The sequence below is a fragment of the Manis pentadactyla genome, chromosome 19, assembly GCF_030020395.1.
Source record: "Manis pentadactyla isolate mManPen7 chromosome 19, mManPen7.hap1, whole genome shotgun sequence".
Classification (NCBI taxonomy): Eukaryota; Metazoa; Chordata; class Mammalia; order Pholidota; family Manidae; genus Manis; species Manis pentadactyla.
In genome coordinates, this window is record NC_080037.1 from 16130402 (window position 1) to 16155078 (window position 24677).

The 24677-nt window shown below is 42.6% G+C and overlaps 1 protein-coding gene across 3 annotated transcripts in view; it reads right to left on the minus strand.

Annotated features, from left to right (window-relative positions):
• TGFB2 (transforming growth factor beta 2) overlaps positions 1-17741 on the minus strand; it is a 75096-nt gene extending 57355 nt beyond the window's left edge. Inside the window, exons 1-2 of one of the 3 annotated variants that reach the window (XR_005033867.2) lie at positions 16089-17741; positions 2157-2240 (exon numbers count right to left, since the gene is read on the minus strand). Coding sequence is in view for 2 of the 3 variants with exons in the window: in XM_036931895.2 (XP_036787790.2) it covers positions 2157-2240; positions 16089-16434 (430 nt within the window). In the remaining variant the exon portion in view is untranslated. The remainder of the gene's footprint in view (positions 1-2156; positions 2241-16088) is intronic. The other 2 variants (XM_036931895.2, XM_036931904.2) reach the window with 2 other exon arrangements.
• Positions 17742-24677: the final 6936 nt, after the last annotated feature.

The window sequence follows — 24677 nt, forward strand, 5'->3', positions numbered from 1 at the left end:
GCCTTCGAGCCGCTTGGCACAGGCCCGCCTCTACTTAACGAGTGTTCAGAATCACACTCAGCATGGAGAAATTCACCCTGACCCTGGACACTTGCCCCCTGGCATCCGCTCACTTACATTTTTACCCAATTACGATTTCTAAGAACAGAGACACAAAAAAAAAAATCCGAGCCCCATTGCTCAGCAGTCTTGCATGGAAGGTCTGAAAGGGGTCTGCAGGGTTTTCCCACAGGCCTGGAAGCCGGGCCGAAAGCAAGAACCTCACACTGGACCGGAATCTAGGTGGAGCTTGGGCCCCATCTCCCCTCCACACCCTCGGAGACACTCCTGATTTTCCCAGACTCGCTGAGGAGCAGGGTGGCTTTCCAGTGTTTTTTCACCAAAGACAGAGGTAAGCTTGCAGCACTTCAATGACCAAAAATAACCCCAACTGAGAAGGAGTGTCTGAGAAGGAAAACCACGCAAAGAACCAGGGTAGGCCTCCTGACTTTTTGACTGTGGGAGGAAAATGGCAATTTGGACTACGGCAATCCAAATAGTAGGTAAGGAAATTATCAAATGATGGAGCCAGGTTTCCAAAAGGAAAGCAAAAGGAAGGCAAAGATGTCCGGGCCTCTGTGGTGTGGCGGACAGCAGCGAGGCCAGGCCCGACTTCAGCCTCTGGCTCGGCCACACGCGAGCTCTGTGACCCAGGACAGTGTGTCTGCCTCTCCAAGCCAGTTTCTGCAAAACGGCGACCCTCCTCCTGGCTGTTCCCAACTAACCGGCATGGGGAGGGGCAGGATGGGGTGTGCTAAGCACCAGGGATGCAGCGGGTGCTCAGCAAATGTTCTCCTTCTCTCACCCTCCTTCCCTTTGCTTTTCCAAGAAGCTAGTGGAGGGAAAATCAGATGACTCTCGATTTCTAGGTAGTGAGACAAAATACACCCTGAGAGATAGAAAACAAAATATAATCTGTCTCACAAAAGGGAACTTCAACAACATGAATTAAACCTTTCACACTTTTTATTCACAAAGCAGCTTCTAGCCACTCCAAAGCATTCAGAACTAACATAAATGTATATTCTCAATAGAATCAGTTCTTTTTGAGGAAACCCCATCTCAGATCCCTGCAAATAACTATTTTATTCCTTGATTCCTTGATTCCAAAGAAGCAAAGTGACATATGATAAATTGCAGATAGGATATACCAGTGAATCACACATCCAGGTAATAAAAGCATTTCCCTTGACCCTATCCAGGACTTTCCCCCACCTTTAGAGTCAATGTAATCCAAACCTCCACAGGGCCTCAAAAAATGCAGAGTGAACCATTGCCAGGGCTGGGAGTCCATTCCCTCTCTTCTGGAGCAAGGATCAAGGACAACATGGTCCCCTGAGTGTCAGGATCTGCTAAGTCCTATTGTTTTCTGGGCTCTCATTGCCCACCATACAGCAGGCACTCAATAAAAGCTGGCTGAGTTGACCAATGTTCCACTCAGAAAGGAGCAAGACCTTTGGTTTCGGTGTCCCCTGTCCTAACACATGGCACTGGATCTGAGGAGTCTGTGCTTAATCTGAGCACGCAGCAAGCTCTCAGGTCCAGTCAGCAGAAGGCTTGCCCATGACAGTCCATTTTCTCATGCAACCCAAAAATGACAATATGAAGGCCACAAATAATGGCATTGGCATAGCTCTCTCACAGGCCTCCCCCCAGAACTTCAAAGAAGAAAAAAATCTCCATCCCCTTCAGTTCAGTACAAGAACTGTTAATTGAGCAACTACAGTGCGCCATCAGTAAGAACATAAGTACAAATAAAACACAAGAAAAGGACCCTTGACATTCTGGCCTTACTGTTCAACCCTCGAGAGCACATCCTCCCGAGGGGTTAGGAGATCAATATTTCAAATAGCTTTGTAATCCCAGAACACATATCTCATATACCCACAGTCCCTTCTTTCACATATTGCAATCAAGTCATCATATTACTTCAAAAACTATTCATGAGTTTTTCTCATATAAACTCTGACTGAACACTCGGGGACGCTTCTGTGACTGTCCAGCTACAAGGCTGCATTTCAGAATTCTCTTTGGCCTCTGACAAGATCCCCCCAGCAGACAAACACTAAAGAGGGACACTACGTCAAACGAGGTATAAAGCAGACAAGTGTACTCACCAAGGTACCCACAGAGCACCTGGGACTGTCTGGAGCACAAGCTGCCCACTGAGCCAGAGGGTGTTGTAACAACTGGGCAGACAGCTAGGAGTTTTAAAAAGTACAGTCATTAGCTATTTTACTGAGGAGATGCCTTGCACAGAGCTATACAAAGATTCAAAGTAGAAGGGGGACGTCCTGAATGTATTAATCATCCCCCCAGAAATCTATATAAGGTCCCTACTACTCAGGGGCAAGGGATCAGACACACAGGATCTATGGAAGATTCTGGATTCTAGTCCCAGATTTTTTGGCATCCCTTAATTGGCAATCAGATTCCTGAATTCAGTTTTCCCTTTAACATGCTCTAGTGTTAAACAATGTACAATTTATACACTGAAATAAATATCTTGACTTACATTATAGATACATAAGAAAGGCCTTGACCTCCTTTGATAAAAGACAGCCTACCTCCTTACTAAGAATAAAACTCAGTTTTTCATTTGGTTGGCCTAGATTCAGTTTTCTTAAAACCACCTGTCATCAGTTCTAACCTGTGCATGAAAACTCCCTCTTGAGTGAGTCAAAAATACAGGTGTATATTGGTTGGAGGCTGCTTAGCTCTAGGTTAAAAATCTAGGGCTCCTTGAAATGGGTTGAACGTATCTTCCGTGATTATTACACCTGGGAATTTTGAACTTCTATTTCTTTAAAGTAACAGCAATGAGATCTTGTACATTGCTTACCATATTCTTGTAAGACAAAACAAACCCCCAAATACCTCCAACTGAAAAGATAAACATTGCTGAGTGTTCAGAGATTACCCTATCTGCAGCAGAGTCAATGATACTTGGAGGATTTTTGCATAAGAAGAGGTAGATTGAAACCCCTGCTCTGTCACTGATTTCCTGTGAATCTTTGGGCAAGTCCCTTGATTTTCCCAAGCCTGTTTCTGTAAGATGAAGCAGATACATTATCCCTGAGGGCTTTTCCAAAACTGAAATGAGATGATACATTTAATAGACACTGACAAATAAAAGGTGATCAAGGGATGTAATAATATTCATTATCTAACATATTTGATAAATGAATCCCTGACTGCCTTCTAGCCTTGACATTAATATACTTCTTTCCTAGCTCCTTAAACAGATTTAAAATCCCTGAACCTTCCACTCACCCAGGGCATGTCTTCTAGAAGCTGCCCTGGTCCTATTCAGACCTGACTTGAAAATTTCTTTTGAGAAAAGACAAAGGCCTTGTGGATTCCTCTCTCTTTCTCTCTTTTTTTGGGGGCCAGATTTGTGCCTTTTAACTCCCAGTTTTAAAATGGATAAGGAAGACTTGTTCCACACCCTGAACTTACCGTCTCTACTCTCCATTCAGCCCATTAACAAGATCCCAGTGACTTATTTTCACACTTGCGTGCATTACACCTTCCAGTCAGAACCCGCTTTATTTGAGACCTGGGATTCTGGATGGATTGCATGGCATGGAAGATACAGCCCAGCACCCAGGTTTCTGCAACATGCTGCTATCATGTTGCCACCATATGCTGTGACCAGCTGACATCTGTTCACATATGTTCTCACCAATAAGCAACCATGTTGTTTATTTTTAGAGCCTCTCCACAGTCTTACGGGGAGAAAATTCCTCCAAATAACCAGGCAGCAAAGACAGGAAGCTACGCTGGGTATAATCTGTTTGTCACAAGATTAGCAAATCAGACAAATTCTTCTCGTTCGTATCTGACCTCGACAAAGAGATGCTGAAAGTTATCTTAAATAAAAATCTCAAAGAATATAACAGAGAAAGGCTGAATATGCAGAGGAAGTTGCTTGGCTAGCAATACTTTTTCTTTAAACTATGGCCCTATGCATTTCTTGGGGGGATTTAACTCCTTTTCCTGGGAAACAGCACCTTCTTCAGGCCAGTGGGTGTTGTGGTGCAAAAGAGGGACAATTCTCCTAACGGGGTCCAGATCCCTTGAAACTGCCCTAGGTCACTCAGCTCAAAGGAAGTCTGTGGGAATGAGGAAGATTACCTACTGTCATTTGCAATTTCCAGCAAGTAGTCCTCAAGTAGGCACCTTTGGTTTACTTTTACTCTACTGTAAAGCTGCAATATTAAAATCCCTTCTTTCCTTTCCTGTTGCTTGTGTTTAAGTGGGGCCAAAAGACAGCCCGCTGGTGTTGATCAATTTACTCAGAAGACCATGTATTACATGAAAATATAAGTGCTACTAATAGTGATTAGTTAGGCCAAAGAAAGCAATTCTTAGGTCTTAAAAAATCAGTTTTCAAACTTTTTTTTGAAGTGGCCCTATGGTATGGATGCAGTTTTTTTGATCATTGAGGCTTTGGGTGAAATGCTTTACAAAATGTGAAACCCTATGCAAATCTGAGACATTAACAGACCTAAAGAAATAATTACTTTTTACAAGTACTTGGGCACTCACTAATTGGTAATAGAGGGCCATCACTCACTTAAGGCAGAAGACAGAGACAAACCTGGCATTAAGAATCTGCATGGGTTAACTAGAAAACTTCTGGGGTTCTTTCTGCCTGGGATGACTGATAAGAAAAAAAGCAACAAAATAAAACAAAAATGCACAGTGTTTCTAGAAGGTGTTTCTGAACTACCTGCCCAAGAATCACCTGTTTTTGTTACAAGATGCAGGGTTCTGGAGCTCACCTTAAAACTACTGAAACTAAATCTGGGTGGAGAGTAGGGGGACAAAAGTTTGAGACTCTGCCTTTATAATGGGCACTACACCTGATACAGGTGATCCTTCTGCCTGGTAAAACTTGAGAGCCACTGGTCCAGACCTTTATGACTTACAGGTTACAAATCCCTTGTATGAAAATCTCATTTGATCTCCAAACAATCCAAGCAGGTAGATCAAGGGTAAACTATCCCCTCAAAAGGTATCTGTTCTGAGTAAGAAGCGGTTTTATGTAGTATGAACATGTTTATAAGCAAAAGATAGAGCCATTCTTGCTGCAATGGTATCTTGAGCAGAACGAAATGTCATTAAAAATGTCCAAGGAAAGTCCATGTCAAATTAGTCCCTGCCTCCATCCTTCCCAAACCCTTTGGAGAAACATCTCTCTCAGGCCTAAAGCAATTCCTAAGTCGGTGCCTTCATATCTTCCCAACATTATACACTATGGGTTTCTACTGTACATAGAGAATTCCCAGCAACTGTTACAGAGAGATGGCAAACTGCTGATACCAGATGTATAATGACTTGGGGTCAGTCTGGCTCCAGACCCTCTTTCTAGAATCCACGTGCTAGTGCCAAAGAATTAATGAAATGAGACATGACTCTACACACATAGCTTCATGATCGATGGTGATCCTTTCTGACAGTGGGATCCTTCTGAACTATATCTCTCTCCAAGGCAAACTGGCACCTGTTACCTCATTCTATGGAAGAGAAAAGCACAAGCTTAGTAGGTGGAGAAGTGGCAGTTCAAGATTTAGTTCATGGATCTGATACGGGACTTTGGTTCATATGCTTAACAGTCTAAGGCTTGGTACTATGAGGAGGTACAAATGAATAACTAAATTACTATTCAAGTCAACATGATTTTTTTGATACATATTTAAATGTGAGAACAGATGTTCCAGAACCTGAGAAGATGGCTGTGATTCAGCTTCGGTTCTGCCCAACGACTTCTGGGGAAAAGCCAGGAGCTCTGGCACGCTCCTACCTGCTTCTCTCTCCTTAACCTCCAAGCCCAAGATGCCAAGGTATGAGCTTGGATGTGGAAACATTTCTCCACCGAACGCCCTGACACACCTCTGAGGGGGTGCTTCTTTTACCAAATAACTCATCTTCTGCATCAAAGGGTCGTCAGTCTGTGGGGGCTTCTGTCTCCTTCTAAAGTAGAATCAGAACAAGTCATCCACTTTCGTTTGTTTTTCGTTTTTTGGACTGTCTCAGCCACCAACTTAATTCTAAGACTTTATTATAAAGCAACAAGAAACAACTTGCTACTTGGTATTGTCATTAAGATGTCAAAGCAGAAGTGAAAAGGAGACTAAGCCAGTGGATAGGGAAATATATGATCAAACCAGAATCAGAGCTCCAAACAGGAGTCTGGTATAGAGAGATTAATCTCTGATGAATCTGGTCTAAGAAGCATTGAATTACCAATACTGAATGGAAGCCAAGCTTAAAAATTAAATTACATTTCCCCCCAAATTCCCATGTATAGTTTTTCCAGCAATACATATCTTGGTGCTCTTAAAATGCACTAAAAAAAAATACACAGTAGTATCTTTTGGGTAGTGCCTCCTTGTAGATTTGTAGAGACCAGTGGGCTTGTGGTCATTGAATCTCTTTCTCAAAACCAGACTCTGAATTCTCGTTCACAGGATGAGGTAACAAATAAGGATTCTTACAACAGCTTAAAGTTATGAATGAGTAGTTATTTGGGAACTAGCTTGTCAAGACAGATGTGGTATTTATCAGTGTGGTGTCGGCTAGATAGGGAAAGCCAAACCACCGGAGCCAAGATCTAAGTAACAACAGTTTTCTTTTTCTTTCCTGAGACTGGAAAGATGCTGCAATATTTCCTGAAACAAACAACGTCTCCGAAAAAACAACCTTATTCTCAAAGAGCTGCTCCCTGACTCTTCTTTCAGAAACACAGTGTCTCTTCAGGGAACGGTCTGCTTTATAATCACCCACATGCAGGCAGCTAGGAAGGCCTGACATTCTCCCTGTGAACAGAGACATGTGGAACATGCCACAGTGAGAGCAAACAGCTGCCTGGGGAGGCTGGAAATGGATGCAAACTATTTTCAGAAGGTTTGGGCTTCACAGCATCCACACAGCATTTTCCATTGGCCTCAAGTTCTTTAAATCGTTGTGGTTAAGGGAACATCTAAGCCCCACACTTCCGACTTATCAGGCAGTAACCTAGCCAAGAGCTCCTTTGAGAGGATACAGGAATGGTCCTAGTCCATAAAGAGTAGCTTTCTCAGCCCTACGCGGCTTTCCCTCCTTCTAACAGATGCTGAATCTAGTAAATTCAGTTCCTCCTGGACAGCAATGTTTTCTCACACCAGTCAAGTGGGTTTACTCGGTTGCCCCAGGAAATCCAGGCCCTCCCTCATGCAGAGACATCTTGTGCTGTGGACGACTACCCGAGGCCTAGCGCAGTCTCTCCTCTCTCATATCACCACCCAAGTTTTCATTTCCTCTTCAAACCCTTTATGGTGACACCTGACCACCCTCTCTCCCCTTCCTCTCATCCATCTTCCTCTTTGAGGCTTCTAGCCCCTAATGTCATTCTGTTGCCAAGGCCTTTTTAAAAACAAAAACAAAAATGAATCACCTGACAGCTAAGAAACTGCTGTGGCCGGGCTTGGTGATGGGGGTGAAATAAAGTCTACCTGTGTCTAACCATGGCTGCCTGACGAGGTGTAGGCTTGACTCCAAATGTCCTGGCTTCTTTCTCAAAAGAGACCCTCACCAGGGGGGATGACAAGAGACCTGCGAGGAGGGGCTGGACAGGTCCCCAGAGCACATCTTACGGACGCACCCCCTACATGTGGGCCTTAGACAAACATCCTCTCCAGGCTCTCTTAGATTTCCGTCTCTATGATCCAGAAAGGTAGAGGAGAGTGCTATGTGACATATGCACATTCAGAGAGATCAGTTAAAACAATTTAAATATTTTCTCCCTAAACATTTATACACCCATTGAAACAATTGGTAACATCTTGAAGAAAGTCAAAACTGGAAATTAATGCACTGAACAGGCACGGTGAGATGCTCTGGCTGGGACGAGGACATGACGTGGACGCCTTCTGCTTTCAGTTCTGCAGGTAGATGTTATCAGTTGGCAGCTCTTAAAGTTTACTAAATAGAAAAGTTTTCTGAAGGCAGACATCATGCCTTCATTTAATGTTATTTTCTATGTTGCTCTTGGACTCCTTTCATTCCACAAATATTTATGTGATTTCACTGATTTTACATTTTTCTTCTATTTTAGTATTCCCTCAAATCTATATTCTTTGTTATAATCGAAGGCATGCTGTAATTGACTGGCAATGATACATCTTTCTTAGTGGCACGTAAAATAATAGCTTGCCTCAAAATCAACGGTGTTTGAGATTCGGTGAAGGATGCTGCCAGGCAAAGCAGGCCTACTAAGTGCCAGAAGCAGCCACACTGTAGGTATTTCATTACAGAGGTCACTGGCAGTCCTTTGCAGCCCTAGAGAGCAGGAATTAATTTCTTCATCTTTGCAAATGAAGAAACTGAGGCCAGATTAAGTGAAAGTGAAGGGGCTTCAACCCAGCCACAAAGTCAATATTGGCAGAGCCAAGATGTGAATTCAGCAAGAAGCAACTTAAATGAGGCAGGTTTCAGAACTTGCCTTGAGAAAGACGAGCTGCTAACCAAACAAGACCACTTGTTAACAACTGCCACAGGCCTGGAGTAGGACTTCCAGTCTTTGAAGCTACCTCTTGCCTTTCAGGCTCTGAGATTCTTTTGGCGTGACTCTCTTTTATTTATGCTCCTTCTTTGACGTATTGGGTCTGTCTGGCCCCAAAGCCCATGCTCATTGTAAACACCATCCTGCCTTCCCAAGGAAATTCATTCTGGGTAAGAGACACGATTAATCTCCTACCCATCAAATTTATCAGAACTTGCATGAAGAAAATGGTCGTAGTTAAAGACTAAAACCAGGAACTTAATAAATCATCATTTTTGTATCAACCACACACAGAGATAACAGCCAAATGTGTTAAAAGGCAAGAAAAAAAATCCAGGGTTGTATGCAAAGCCTCATGGGTAAATTTCCCTTTGTAGGGAAAGAATTCAGAGCTTATGAATGTAATTCCTGGTAGGAGAGGAGAGTCACCACTTTTTTGTGGATGTGCTGCCTCATTTTGCAAGAGGGCAAGAAGAGCCATGCTCTCCATCTCCTGGGGTCTCTATTTTAGGGCCTCTGTTATTTGTGGTAACTAAAAGCCTTATTTTCAACAAGACATTATTGATAAAATAGCTATATGCATGTCCTCATAGGTCAAAGGGTAAATACAAGTATGGCCCTTACTGGATTCCTTGTGAGCATTACATGAATACATACATGTAATTATTTAAAACTATGCTTGACACATAGTAAGTCTCTAGTGAAAGTGAGCTTCCATCATCATCATTATAACCCTCATTTTCAGTATTATCTGTAAAACTGAAGACAGGGAATATATGGTTCTGAGAAGCCGTGTGTTGTCTGTAGTACAGCAATCTGATCCATCAGGCACATTTTCTCTGGTAACGAAGGTGAGTAGGTTTCATCTCCCTACATCTCCTGGTGCTGATGCTTTGAAATCATAGATCCTTCTTCTGGTGGTTCAATCTTTCCCTCTTTATTAAGCCGATACAATGTGCTAGTTTTGGTAAGAGTCAGTTCCTGTTTTGAGGCAGTGTGCAAACCGATGAAGAAGACAGCCCAGAATTTTACCAACAGCAAAAGAGAAAAGATGTGGTTAGAGAAGACAAAGTACTGTGAGAGGGCAGAGGATGAGCCAACTGAATGTGACCAGGAAAGTCAAAGGTGACTTTATAAGGAGGTGGCATCGGGCTACAACCCTCATGCAGGGATTGAGTGGGAGGTGGGATGAGCAAGGAAGAAGGACCAGACCCTGAAAGGTCCTGGTTCTGAACTAAGAAATTTTCCCTAAGAAGACTGTTCTCAAGGCTTCCAATATGAGGACTAGATAGTGCTAGACCTGGTGAATCACCAGCCCTGCGAGTTTCTGGACCCAGCCCCTTAAGGGGCGAAGGTCACCTAAACACTAACCATAGTGAGCAAGGGAAACGGACCCGCTGAGTGGAACTTACAAAGAAAAGATGAGCTGGAGATGCCAGGACATCGCAGAATGTGATGTTCCCATCACATTTCCAGAAAGTGCCAGTGATGTTCCCAGAACATCACTTTTAATCACATTTTAATATTTTTAAAATATCTCTCTTCAGTATGTCTTATCTAACCAGTGGCACATTGTTGCTCATTGTCAGTGGTATTTCTGTCTTAGTGGCACATGAACTAATGGTGCATCTTAAAACCAGTGGTGGTTGGGAGTCAATGAATAACAGCTGCCGTGAATGAAAAGAGGACCTCCTACGTGCCCGAAGCAGAGCCACGTGCTTCTTGACACATGCCAACATCAGTCCTTCCTCCTTACGAGTGAGGAAACTGAGGCCTGGTCAGGTGAACTTGGCGGCCTTGCTCGCCGATTCCAGAGTAGCGAGGGCAATTCAGAGAATGTGGAACAGAGGTCGAGGAGGAGGTTTATGCGAAGTCAAGGCCACCGAGCCAATCCGGTAAGCAAGGCGCAGTCACAGCACAGGGCCGTTCAACACCCACTTCCGCGTGTCAGAGGTTAGGAAAGAAACAAAACAGATGACAGCCACCCAAACGCATGTGTGGTTGCAGGGCGGTGTGAACTTCTCCTAAATGAATGACCAACAGCAAGCTTTTCCCTCTAAAAGAACCCAGTGAAGAATCCCTGGCATGTTAGTAAATGTAAAATACCTGAAGAACCCTGAATTCCCAGGTTAAAACCTATCCTTGTTTACAAAACAAAAGCACACCATATGGTTCCAAAATGACAATGGGAACATGTGTTTATATCTCAGCCCGAGGCACATTTCTTCAAGCTGTTGAGAATCTGCGAAGTGGCGTGCACCCTTCAGCAGACGGGCTGCCTGAGTAGAGCAAGCACATCTGGAGAATTCAAATGGTTCAGGCCCCATCAGTACCGGAAATGCTGCATCAGAACAGACAAAGGGCCATCTTCAGAGCTTTCCCCTGCAGTCGCTGCTTGCTGTTCACCTTACTCCTGACCCTACAAGGCCGGGCGGGAGTGGCCGCAGGGGAGGGAGGGGCTGGGCCCAAGCGTCTCCTGGGGGAAGGCCTGCACATCGCACCCAGGGCCGGGCTCCTCCAGTTTATTTTCCCTAACCTTCTAAAAATGCAGCCTGAAATGTGTTGTAATCTCTGGACAAAGGCCTAGGAGTCAGTGACCTCCTCGGTTCTAACCCAGATTTGATGTGGGATCAGCAGTGAGTCACTACCCCTTTTTTCACATCTCAGTTTCCTCTAGGAAAAATGATCTGTCATTCTTTCATATCTTTATATGAAAGATGCTGTGACTCGGTTACATCAGCATCTTTTCACCAGGGAAAAGTCGTGATTCAGAAAGTGCTGCTCCGCGAGTAGACCCCAGGGGTCGCTGTGGAGACACAGAGGGCTCCAGGTCCCTCTGCAAGGTCGAGGGGTCCCCACCTGCCCCTCCAGCATCAAGAAGCCAAGCCTCTGGGGACGGGGGCTCCTCAGGAGCAGCTTGAAGCAGGCTGGCCTCACTTGGCAACAAAGACTGCCGGACTGCTTCAGTTATAAACAATATAGTTCTTTGAGGGTTTTTCCTACTCTTTGTAAAGTAAAAGAAAGAAAAGAGGAAATCCTGAAAGGGAACGTGGCCTAAGTTAAATATAAACACAATTAGGCATTACAGTTAGTACAAGCAATGATGCAATGAAAATGCAGGAATTAAAGTTTGGTCTGCTGTGTATTAATAACGGAATCACTGTGGAAGTCCAGGGGTTCAGGTCTGTCTTTGATCTCTCTCCCTCTTTCTCTCTTTCTCACACACACACACACACAGATCATCTTAAAAATTAAAATCCCTGAATATAAAGCCAAATACTACTATGTGTCAGCAATTGCCAATATTTTCCTTCAGTGGGCAATTGGCCAGCAGTCCAGCAATTTGTATACAGAGAGGCATATCCATTAATAGAATCTTAGGTCACATTCCCTAAAAGTCATAATGCTCTTGGTATTCATTCTACATTCCAAATTTCACGTGGAAAATTACAGGGGAAATAGAAAAAGGAGATTGTTTGGTATTAAATATTTAACATTCATGTGAAACAATTACAAAGGAAACCTCACGGTGATGATTCAGGCTGTGTATTTTAGTTTATCTAATTCAATACGATAGAATAAACCAACACGATTATTTACTTTCTTTGATTGCCTAGCTTGGAGAGTTCACGCTTCAGTAATGAACTGCTTATTTTCCTTGCAAAGAATATCTAAGATAATTTCCCCCTTCGTTTTTCTCTGTTCTGACTAGCATCACATGACTCCTGACTGAAGTTACTGATGGGTGGGGCAACACCATTACTTAGGCTAAATGAATGGGAAGTTTTCCTGCCTCTGATTTGAGTGCCTTAAGATCATCCTAATAAAGTATATACCATACAAAACAGTCCAATTGGTACTCCCACTTAATTAAGATAACTTTCTGATGATCTTTCTATTCAATTCTCTCATTTTAATGTCCTTTTGATTATGAGGATATTTTTATTTTTAGGTTATTATTTTTTTAAATGGTACTTCGAGCAGAATTCAATAACCCAAATAAATACCAGAGTTACCAGGGCTTCTCAACATGGGCATTACTGAAGTTTGGGGCTGGATAATTCTTCTGTTTATGTGTTTGTGGGGTGGGGGGTGGTTCCCATCCTGAGCATTCTAGGATGGTCGACAACAGCCCTAGCCTCCTGCCCAGGAACAGTCCTGGCCCAACCCTCTACTCACTAAATGCCAGTAGCACCCCTCCCAGTCATGACAACCAAAAATGTCTGCAGATGTTGCCAAATGTTCCCTGAGCAGCTGTGGGGGTAAAAACCTGGCAGTTAGAACCGCATGTGCCTGATTTGCTACAATGAAAAAGCAAGAAGAAAGATGGAAAATAAAGCCTTTTATCTCTTCCATTTTTTGACTGCCCAAACCTCTACAGATTTTAGCTGTGAATCATTTGGAATCTCACCATAGTTAATGGAATCACTCTTTCAAAATTTCTAAAGCTGTGTACCTTGCCTTTTGAACAGAGGTGCCATGAACATCAAATGAATTGTCAAAAGGACTAGACATCCACTAATTCCCACTGGGTAAACTATCGGTAAACCTTAGCATAACTCCACTTTGAGCCTTAAACTAACAGCATGTGAAAAGATCAATATGAATAAATTCAAAACTAATCAGGCCCCTTCTTTAAATGTTGACACAGTATTATTTATATCCCATAAATACCTTCTTGACTAAAACTCATCCTAGCAGATTGGCACCCGGCCAGTTCTATTCATATTTACTGTATTTATGTAGTATACTGGGCCAAGGATAATATTTAAGACAAAATATGCCTGAGGGCATATACAATATCTCTTATATTTTTACTTTTACATCTCCACATTGCTAAAAATATTTAGTCTGAACTGTATAAAATGTCCCACAAAGGGCTATCAGCAATCCGTAATGATATATAGCTCATTGAGTATAATTAGAGCATATTTGTAATATTTGAGCTGAAGTCACTCCCTGAACGCTAATAAGTTGGTGGTAAAAAAATGAACCAGTGATCTTTCCCATGCCTTCATCTCTGGGGCTTCTGACCCTCCCTTCGCCGGTTTCACTGCAAGAAACAGCAGGCACACTCCCTCCCCACAGCCACTTCAGTGAGCTGAGTCAAAGTTAGGCACAGAAAAGTCCTCAAGAGGGAAAGTTGGTATATAGGCCAATGCTGTACTTTCAGTTTGCTCTTTAAAAATATGGTGGAGTGATTTCTTCTTTTCTTCCATTTTTTTTGGAAGGATTCACTATATTCCAGTATAACTAGAAAGTGCTGGAAAATCAGTTAACCTACTTTCTATAAAATCATCCACAGTCCCTGCACAGCAGTATCAGATCTGCAATTAATACGGTTTTCTGCTCCTAAACTTTCATATGCAACACAGGCTCTAAGAAGCCTGTATTCTTTGTGTGAAAGCTGATGATAGTATATTTTTTTATACTGAACTAAGTAAGAGGCTTTAATTTATTTGGTGGCTGGGGGTGGGATGGAAAAGAGAATCCATGCAACTCATCTTAGATGCCCTCCTCTGAAATTCCAATAATCTGAAAAATTTTCAAATGTGGTGATGACCGTGATCCTGGTTGGATCATTTTTGCTCTTTAGACTGAAATATGCTGGGAAGAACAAGGAATTAACACCCCCTTGGGGAACTCGCTCTCTCCACACCTATCTAATGATTGAGATAAGACCTTTCTGAAAAAAAAATGCTGGCAATTACAGCTTTTGCAGGTAAACACTGAAAGAATGACCAGTTGGTGTTCTATGTAACACATTGCTTGCCGGCCCCGATGCCAGTAGAACTGAGGCACGTGCTAGAGAAAGCAAAGTGACTCAACTCCCCGTTGGGTCGCAATGTTTTGGACGAATTACAATGAGCTTTCTTTCCTAATGTCTCCTTGGCGCCACCCCAGGTAGAAAGCTTTACTTCCTGAGGGGAATAACCAGGGTGGAGTGTATTTATCATCACTGTGGTGAATGGTGCCATAATTACTAATAAAAGCCTCCTGCCTGCCGGCATCTCCAGCGTCTGCCCCTGCTCTTGAACAAGAAGATGAGAAGCTGCAGCAAAAGAAAGGTCTCCAGGAAGACTGGAGTTAGGTACATCCGCTGACATCCTGAGACCATCAAGTACAAGACATGGCAAGTCAGAAAGCTACCACTTGTCAAACTAAAAATAAATATCAAAAAATAAAAGCACCCTCCTGCAATGAGAACCTCTAGGATAAAATTACCAAGATGGCTGTATTATCTATTTAGGCAAAACACGGAGATTGTGTGAAGGCAGCCAGCAAGTATATAGGGCATGGAAAGGGGAGGAGAGAAATGGGCAACCAATGAAAAGTTTACGATTTGGGATTTGGAATACGCAAAGGTTGAAGCTTTCTTTTTTTTCCTTTTTCTTCTTCTTCCTGGTATTTAACCCTCTCAGGTATCACTAGATGCTTTTCTTTTCTCTCTCTTTTTTTTAAAGATCTTGGAGATTAATCTAAGCTAGCTAAACTGTCCTCTTCCCTTCTCCCAAAAGAGCTGCACAATAAATCATTTCACTCCCATGGCTACTGTATGCCTGCTGGTTTTGAGGACACTGTCCTCAGAGATGCCAGAAAAAAAAAAAGAGAAAAAAACGGCTGTCTCCTACTCTGAGATTTAGGAAGGCACGGAAGTAAAGGCAGGAAGCCTAGGAAGGGGCAGGCAGCAGAGGGCTCAAGAGTGAGAAAGATACAGGCTAAACCCCTAAGAAAAATGATCTGCTACACCAGCGATCTCAGGAAGGCAGGTCTGAGAGGACTCTGGAAAATAACATGAAGTAAAACCCTTCTAAACATAGAAACGAAGCTGTCCTTTCCACTTCTCCAGGTGAAATCCAAAGGAGAGGAGGTGACAAGATCTCGCCTTTGGGGAATGTAAACACCTATCTGTGGCAATAAGTTCAAGAACTGAGGATTAAGAGGTAGGTTTTTCTAGGGGTGTTCAAATCTGGTTTCGCCCGGCGGTGCTGACATTTTTAGGGGAGTTAGAGACAATAGGGAAGGCTTGGGGAACCAGCTGATAGGTCGGCGCGCAAAGGGGCGCCTTCCGCAGAGGCTAGTTCGGAGCCACTTTTTTTTAACCCTTCGTGCACCAGAGCAAAGAAAACAAACCTACCAAGATTTCCCAGGTCATTTCTGCCCCAGGGAGCGCCTCTAGCTTGACAGAGGAGGGCTGACTCATTAGCTGGTGGCCCAGCAAAGAATTTCAAGGAAGAGAAACTGAGAATAACACCTTATAAAGGACTGAGGCGTTGGGGGAAGGGAGAAATAGAGAAAACAACGTCGAAAGTCAACGTTGTAGAGCCTACGGTTCTCAAGCACACAACTGGAAGGGAGGTGGGTGGGACGCAGGACAGAAGAAGTGAACGGGAAAAAACGGGGACCCGGAGAGGGAAGGGCGATCCCTGCAGCTGTTGCGCTTTTGAGACCCTCGCTCAGCGCTCTGCCTCGGGGAATGTAAGCAAAAAGCACTACTTACTTTCCGAGGGGAAGAAGGGCGGCATGTCAATCTTGTAAACCTCCTTGGCGTAGTACTCCTCGTCGCTCCTCTCACGCTCGCAGGCGGCCGCCCTCCGGCTCGCCTTCTCCTGGAGCAAGTCCCTGGTGCTGTTGTAGATGGAAATCACCTCCGGGGGGACTTCTTCGGGTTCAGGATAGTCTTCTGGGGGGCTGGTGAGCTTCAGCTTGCTCAGGATCTGCCCGCGGATTGCCTCGATCCTCTTGCGCATGAACTGGTCCATATCGAGCGTGCTGCAGGTAGACAGGCTAAGCGCGACCGTGACCAGATGCAGGATCAGAAAAGCGCTCAGCACACAGTAGTGCATTTTTTTTTACGGTGGAAAAAGTTTAAAAAACAAAAAAAGAAGTAAAAAATTTAAGAAAAAAAAATGAACCCACAACTCTCAAAGTACTGACCAGGTAATTTTTTTTTTTAATGCGAAACTTTTGCAAACAAACTAAAGTCAATGTCCAAAGAAAAAGGTATCTTGCTTGAATTCCCTTAAAAAGAAAATGCAAGTAGTTCCCAAAGTGGAAATATTAATACACGATGCGCAGGGGGAAACCTAACTTTGGGGAGTAAGAAAAAGTTTTCTTGGAGTGACGAGGTGGGGAGAAAAAAAAAGAGGCGAGCAGCTATTAGGCAGAAATAAATGTAAGATGAGGGAACGGAGTTCAGTGTGTCAGTTTCGGGTGCGGAGTGGCGGATCTGAACTCGGCTCCTCCGCCCAAAAGGGAAGAGATGAAAAGGTCCCGGGGCTGGCAGCCGGCGGCCCGGCGGGAGGGGCGCCGGGAGCGCTCTAACGTGGGCCGCCGAGGCTGGCCCGGGCTGTAATTTATATATTTAAAGAAGGAGCGGCTCGGCCCTGCCTTCCACTGCGGCGCTGAGAGCAGGAGCTGCAGCGGCCGCGGAGCGGGGGAGCGCACACGTGTGTGAGCGTGTGTCTGTGAGTGTGCGTGTGCGCGGGCGCGTGTGCGCGCGCGGGGGGCGAGCCCTGCGCGCCGCGGGGAGGCGGGTGCGCTCCGCACGGCGCTCAGGCCTCGCTCGGGTCCGGCCGCGGCCGCGCAGGCTGCAGAGGCGGCGAGGATCCGCTCCCGGAGCTGCGCTCTGGCCTCCGCCGGCCGGCGCGCGCCGCCCCTCGGCTTACTCCACGCCGCCGCCGCTCGCGAGCGCGTCCGGCCTCCAGCGCCCTCCTCCTGCTCCTCGCGCTCCGGACGCCACCCCGGCCCCAGCCGCCCAGCTGCCGCCGCCGTTGCTGTCAGCCCCCGGGACGCGCTCACCAGGGGGGATTATTCCGAAGGGGGCTCCGCAGGGTTTCCCTTGGACTCCCACCCTTTCCCCGTTCTCCTGATTTCTCTCCCTCCTGGACCTGCTCGCTGAGGGTAGAAGACACCTGGCAGCCTGCAATAGACCCTCTCCTTTCTCCTTCCTGTGGCCAGAGAGCCCCTCGGTTTGTCCCGAAAGGCTCCCCGGACCGTTACGCTACGGTCTCCTGTCCTTTCCCCTGCCGCCTTCACCTGCGCTCTCGCCCCTTCCTGCCTCTCTCGGTCTCTCTGTCTCTCTGTCTCTCTCTCTTTCTCCTCGGGAGCTTCTGGAGCTCCTCTTGGAGCGAACCTTCTGCTGCCAGCAGATAACATCACGATCTTGCCTGGGAGGAGAGATTTATAAGTTCTCTCTGAACCACGTGTTTGCCTTCAACAAAGTGACGTGCTAGGATTACAGTCAGAAGTCCTCTCGTTTACTTAGACCTCGAGCTCTCCCTGAACCGTTGAGGGGGTGTGGAAATGAAGGCGGCGGTGGGGCAGGGAGGGAGGAGGTGGAGTGTGCGCCCTGACAACAGTGATTTATGGTATTTACTTTATATAGTCATTTTGGATCCCTCTGTTGAAGGACAAGCTATCAAGCCTCCCGTTTTTAACTTGGTGTGGCTCACCCGCAGCCTCCCAAACTGAATCACTTGCTCTAGAATGAAGTCTTCCCTCCTGTGTTGCACGCCTGCACACACACACACACACACACACACACACACACACATTCTGTGAATGAGCATCAGTTTGGCCAGAGCCAGACCAGCCCTGAGACATGCCTTCCAATCTAAGATTCACCTCTTACCTTTTTAGTGGAATCATTTTCTGAGATTCCATAACACTATGCTATAGTATATCTGTTCTAAATGTTATTTTATGAGGGGTTGTGTTCACAGTCTAATCTTCCATTTGACTGTGAATGCTGAAAACAGAGCTCCATCTTTCTTTTTTACATAGAGAATAAAGAACATTCATTTGTCTTACTGTCTGAATGAATGAAGGGGCATCTTCTTAACCGCTGTTTAAGCGATTTCTTGATGGGGCCTTCTCTTCACCGTCTTCCCCAGCTAGACATTAGTAACCAATTCATTCTTTCCATAGCATACATCCAGGAAGCTGGAATGTTAAGTGTTTGATGTCTAAGTTATTATACACTACACATAAATTGACATTTTCTATTTCACCCTAGTCCAGATTAGATAAGTACAAGAATAATTCTTGCCACTGTTCCCTTTTCCCTTTTTCTTTTAGCTACTTTTTGTTAACCAAAGTCATCCCATTTTCATTTCAGCACAACTCTGGCCCATACTGACCAAGACAGATGATTTAAACTGAAAACTGTTTTTCCCCCAACTCAAAGCCTCTCTATCATTCCCTAGTTCAGATGTTCCTTTTATTATAAATAGGTCAAGGAGTCTTCTTTCAGCATTTATACTTCACATGTGTATGGGGCTTATATCATTAGTAAACAGAGGGCTGAATAAAGTTTCAATAACAATAGCTAATGCATATTAGTAATGTGGGATAGATAGAGTATATATGGTCATTTAATCTCACAACAACCCTATTCATCTCTACTGTGCTGATGAGGAGACTGAGGTACAGAGAGGTCAGGGCTTCACTCAAGGCCATAGTGGTAGTGAGGATTTTGCCGTCAGGATCTGTCATGTATATTCTTACCAACTGTGTACTTCTAAGAAACACTGGTACCAGAATATGTCCGGCAAACAAGGATGCTGTGATGAAGTCAGTTTGGGAGATGCTTGGTACTTACTCTATTGTTCTCTTACAGATTCACATTTCCCATTGTCATGTCAAAGCCTCTGGGAATCTTGCACAAAATAAAACTGTTCAACACTTCTAACCCCAGCATATTCTGATCTCCCTTAAACGTGTGCCTCCCTCCCCCCTCATGAATGTACATCAGGAAACTCTGGAAATAAAGGGATTGTTCTAAACCACTTCTGAATAATTCTGAAAATTATGTGAAAATTATGTATAAATCAGCATTAGCAGATTCCTTTCTATGACGAGGTCAGTTTCAAATGGAAGCAACTTGAAAGGTGTTAGACAACCAGCTACCATTCGGAGACAAAGGAAAATAGAGTCAAGAGGAGCTACTGTGGGGCTAGTCATTCCACCAAGTTGGCATCCCTCTGAGTTCAGTTGGAGAACTGGCAATAATCTAGCTATACACAAAGGGAGGAAAAGCGAATATTCTTACACCTGGGGCAATTACAGAACAGAGCAGGAGGGGCGAACGTGAACTCCTGAGCGACAATGCCGCTTTGGAACATGGCCGATCACCTCTATCACCACGCTCCGCTGAGGATGCAGCTTCAGCCTTCCCTGAAGTTAAATGGATTCAGATAGAGCAGCAAAAGTCTATACCCTTCTAGGAAAACAACTAAAGCCATAAATTATAACTCTTCCCAAAATAAACATACGCACTTCTGTCCATAATAACTTAGTCTGTTGAACTGCTATTGCTTAGTTGATCCCTTCGGCTCCTTGGCTGTTCGTAAGGGGCTACTTTTAATTCCCCCAAAGCCCAGGAAGGTAGGAAGGGAGGGGTTGGTGAGATCGGGTAGGGGTCAGTATAGTAACCTGAGTATAGTAGGAGGGGAGGAGTTCCTTTCTACCGCTCAGATGAGCAGCCTTTTGAAGATAACAGGTAAGACTAACCCTTGTAACCATAAATGGATACTTTCTCCTATCAAATAACTCTTGTGGAGTCCTTTCATCTCTATAGGCAAGAAGTAAATATTCACTAAGTTTATTGAGATCTTACTATGTACTAGGGACTTTATACAGTCTTCTTGGTAAAAGGGTATCACCTTGAATGCCTCAAGGAGGCAGTGGAGCACAGTGGTTAAAAGGCCAGGTTCCAGAGTCAAGTTTTCTTGGGTTCAAATTTCTGTCACTTTCTGGCTTTGTGATCCTGGCCAAGTTACTCAGACCCTCTGTGTTAGTAATGAGCATAATAATAATTCCATAATACCGTAAGATTACTGGGAGGATTAAATTGCACAAAGCACTTCTAATACAACCTGGAATTTAGCATGTGCTCATTAAGTGTTACCTACCACTTTTGTATCCTCTCAAGTCTTCACTTTTGCCAGAGAATGCATAATAACAACACATGTGGCCTCTACTCTTTCTCAGAGGTAGAATCAAAAGCCAGGGAAGACACTAATAAGAATTTGCCTCATAGTTATGCCTCCTACCTGTTTTTGTAAATACATGCTTATTAAAGTATTTTAAACAGCATGGCATTTTGTCCTCAGTAATTATGGGAAGAACAGACCAGCAAACACACTTTTGGGGACCAGAATTCTAAATGCCTATTGAAGTCCAGTTTAGTCCAACTTCAAGGTTAATTATTATTTAACACCCTAAAACAGAATTCTTTGTTTTCCAGATCAGAGAGGTAGAGGGTGCAGTTGTTTCAACTACTAACCCTTCTCTGCTCATTAATGGTTCTGTTTGCTTGAATAATGTAATATTCCTATAAAATGCTAAACAAACATTTGATATCAAAACAACTATCCATTCCTGTCCTGGAGTTTTACCCCAATGGATAATAAGCAAGAATTTATGATCTAAAGGGTCCTAACAATTTTGAAAGCTTTTCACAATGATTTCAAGCATTAAAAACTAGGAGGTGGAGACAAGAAATATATGGACCTACTGTGATGGATTACATTTTGCTCTAAATATAACACCTGCTAAATGCAAAATAACCCTTTAATGTGGAAATAGACCAACATCATTTTAAGTTCTTACTTCTAATTTTATACCTGATACAATTCAGAAACAATGTTTAGTAAAGAACAATTTTTATCTCAAGTTCTATATGCATTTCTACAGATACACAAGTTTCTGCTCTCAGAAGGAAGTAGAAAGGTTAGTTATTTCCCCATGAAAAGTAATCCAATTATTATCTCCGTTTTTGTACCTACAGGTTAATCTAAGAAAGAAGTGATAAGGAAAATGGAGAAAACAATAGGCAGGGAGTAGAAGGGCTTAAAGAGAAGGTAAGAGGTGGTAAAAGATAAGGGAATACACTCAAGAGATAGAGACAAGGAAAAAAAAGCACTATCAGTAGGTTGTGAGGCTTTAAAGAGATAACTGCTCACACTTCAATGATTCATTGTGGGAACATTTATCTTACCCTCTGGAATTATGATTAGCTGATAGATTATTGCTTGTGGCTTCTGGGCCCTTGTCTCTCTACATAGCCCTACATTCAACTCTGTGAGAGTTTCCACAGGGGGGAGGTCTGTCTTTGGGAGGCAGTATCTCAGTGGCCTGGCCTTTGTCATCTCCAGGGTCTACCGAAATCAGTGGCAGCCTCTGTTTTCTTGTCCCTGATGGAATTCATCCATTAAAATAGCACTCAGTGACTGATATTTTAAAAATAACATATGGGGACAGTTGTTATACAGTAGAATATGGATACATGCTTAATAAAATGCTAACATTTATAAAAAGAAGCCCGCAGAAGAATTTTCTATAGTTATTAGAGCACTGTTTGACACCTTACACAATCTCTACTATTTCTCTTACCCCACCACCCAGCATCCATGGACGCACTTCACAAAGCAAGGAGCTGGAATTTGGTTGCTGAGGAGAAAGGCAGAGAGAGAAGTATTTTAACAAAGTAAAAATAGAAATAAAAGATGAGGGAAAAAAAGGCAAGTAGAGTTAGAAAAACACATAATTATGGTCTCATAATTAAAATGAATATGACAACATGAAGTGGAATTTTTATTTTGTAAGATAAATTTGTTATTTCAGTAGGCTTCATAGATAGTGTAAAATTCTGAATGTGTAAATTTCTATTAGCAAACTTACCATTCTACATTTCAAACAACCTTGCCTTTCCACCGCCTCAATTATTCTGCAATCAAAACATGAAAACAAAACAAAAACCAACAGGCAATAGTAATTGTACATCATTAAAAAACTTGGGTGTAGTTTCTTATGTTAGAAGGAAAAACTAGTAGGTAAGTATTTTAAAAAATGAAGCATAAACTTACTCTAATAAATATTTTAAAAAGCAAAGCTATATATGGGTAGTTACGATTTGCCAAACTGGAGACTAAATGCCACAAACTTTTCCGGATGTTTGTTTCAAGTCTTGGAGGAAAAAAGTTCTTACAGAGGGTGACCACGTGATTTAGCACACAAACCTGAGCAGTTTCAAGAATGAAGAGGATGCCATTCACAAATATATAAACACAACAGGGGTAAACCAGACCTGTTCCAGATAATCACCCTATTTTAAAATGAAGTTACTTTAAAATCTGAATCTGTAACAGTACATGAGACTCTCACACATTTTCTTGGTTATAATAGTGATTTATTTCACGTATTTCCAAGTGTTTTTTTCTTTACAAATGCTGCAGATCCTAATTACTATCAGAGCTATAATTTGAAAATGCTTACTTGCACAGTTTTAGCATTTTTATAAACTTGTACCAACCAAAATCTGAAGCTCCTGAAAGGTGCTTGGTCAAGATTATTTTGAGCTTCATGAAAACCAATCTCCCCCAAGCAAAGGAAGAAGGGGGTAAATATAATAATGATTGGGAGTTAACAAGCAGTTCATATATGCTATGTATAGCCACACTCATTTTTAAATTTTGGAAAATTAACAACAAAGAATTTTAAAAGCAAAAACAAATTGTCTTCTCATTTTAGTTGTATAGAAAAAAAGAAAGAAATGTTCCTGATTGTCATTTGGTGCTTAGGGGTCACCTAATACAGCCTTTTTTACATGTTGATCATCGGTTTCATAAACAATAACTGCTTCACAAAACCTGGCATACCTGGGAAGTTAACTTCACCTAATTGAAGGGGTTTGTTTACCATTAACTTGATAATTTTTGTGATCAAGGTCTTACAATTTCTGGTTTCCCTTTAGATTGCCTCAGTTATATTTTTGTGTCTTTTAAGTACCACAGTTGTGTTGATTGTTCAGAAACAAGCCACTCATTTGGTTTGTGGGGGAAAGAAAAATTAATTCAAAAGGTTAATTCAATGATAGCCTAAATCATGCCACCTAGAGGAGAGCAGTGGTATGTCTTACAGAATCCTACTAAGAGAAAACCACATGCTCAAATTTTCTCTGGTTATTTTCATCACAGCTTATTAAACAATCACACAGTATTATTTTGATGTAAAATCTTTATACGAACTATAATTGACAGTGTCACCTCAACATGTCCCATAGATTTGTTTTTTCCAGAGGAAAAGCATTTTATAAAAAAATTACTGTACATAAAATGAAATCTACAATTGCACATAAGTATTGGAAAACTTGCATTATTTAGAAAATGCCATAGATTAGTAAGAATTGGACTTCCTTATTTATAAAGTTTTAGTTACCTGTTATCTCCTAGCCAATAACATTCTAATATAAGACTTCATTTATAAAACATAATTTGAATATCTAAATTCTTAATAGCAAAAATGTCAGCACTTAACATTTTATGAGCCATCTAAGTAACAAACAGCCACATATGGGCACTCTACTGCATCTTAGTAGTAAGTGAAGCAACGACATTCTGACAGACGAAACTGTAGGACACCTCTCCAGTAGTTAGAGCAGTTTGATTGCCACTACTTCGTAGGGACACAGGAAGGCTCTGAGTTAAGTGCGTTATAAAACTTAAATAGTATCTGCTATATAATAATTACTGTATAAATGTTTGCTGTTATTATTAATACTTGTTCTGTTCCAATGTATGCTTGAATGATTGGTGGGACTATCAAAAAAAGGTGGTTGAGAACAAAATGGCAACATTGAAAATATAAATCAAGGAAATAGAGGTTCTCCTTTCAAAATACATTTTTATTAAAGAGACACAAAGAAATACAGATGATACATAAGAGTCAAATTTTAATTTGAAAGGAGGATTCCAGCAAATAGGACTCTTTATTCTCTTACACCTTTATATCAACTCTGAGAGTGTTTCATTAAGAGTTCTTGGAGCTTGAGTTCTGGAATAGTCTAGGTGGACAAAAAGTATGTTTTAATATCATTAAATCTCACGATCTTTTCATTAGGCATTTTTAAATAGCTCACTGAGTCTTGGGCTCTCATATTTCAGAATCTTTTTATTCAGTGTGAATCTTTTCTTTCAAGACTATATCAATTATTTTCTTTAAAAAATGTCTAACAAAGCAAACAGAAGAACAAAATAGCAGCAGACTTACAGACTCCAAGAAGGGACTAGCGGTTACCAAAGGGGAG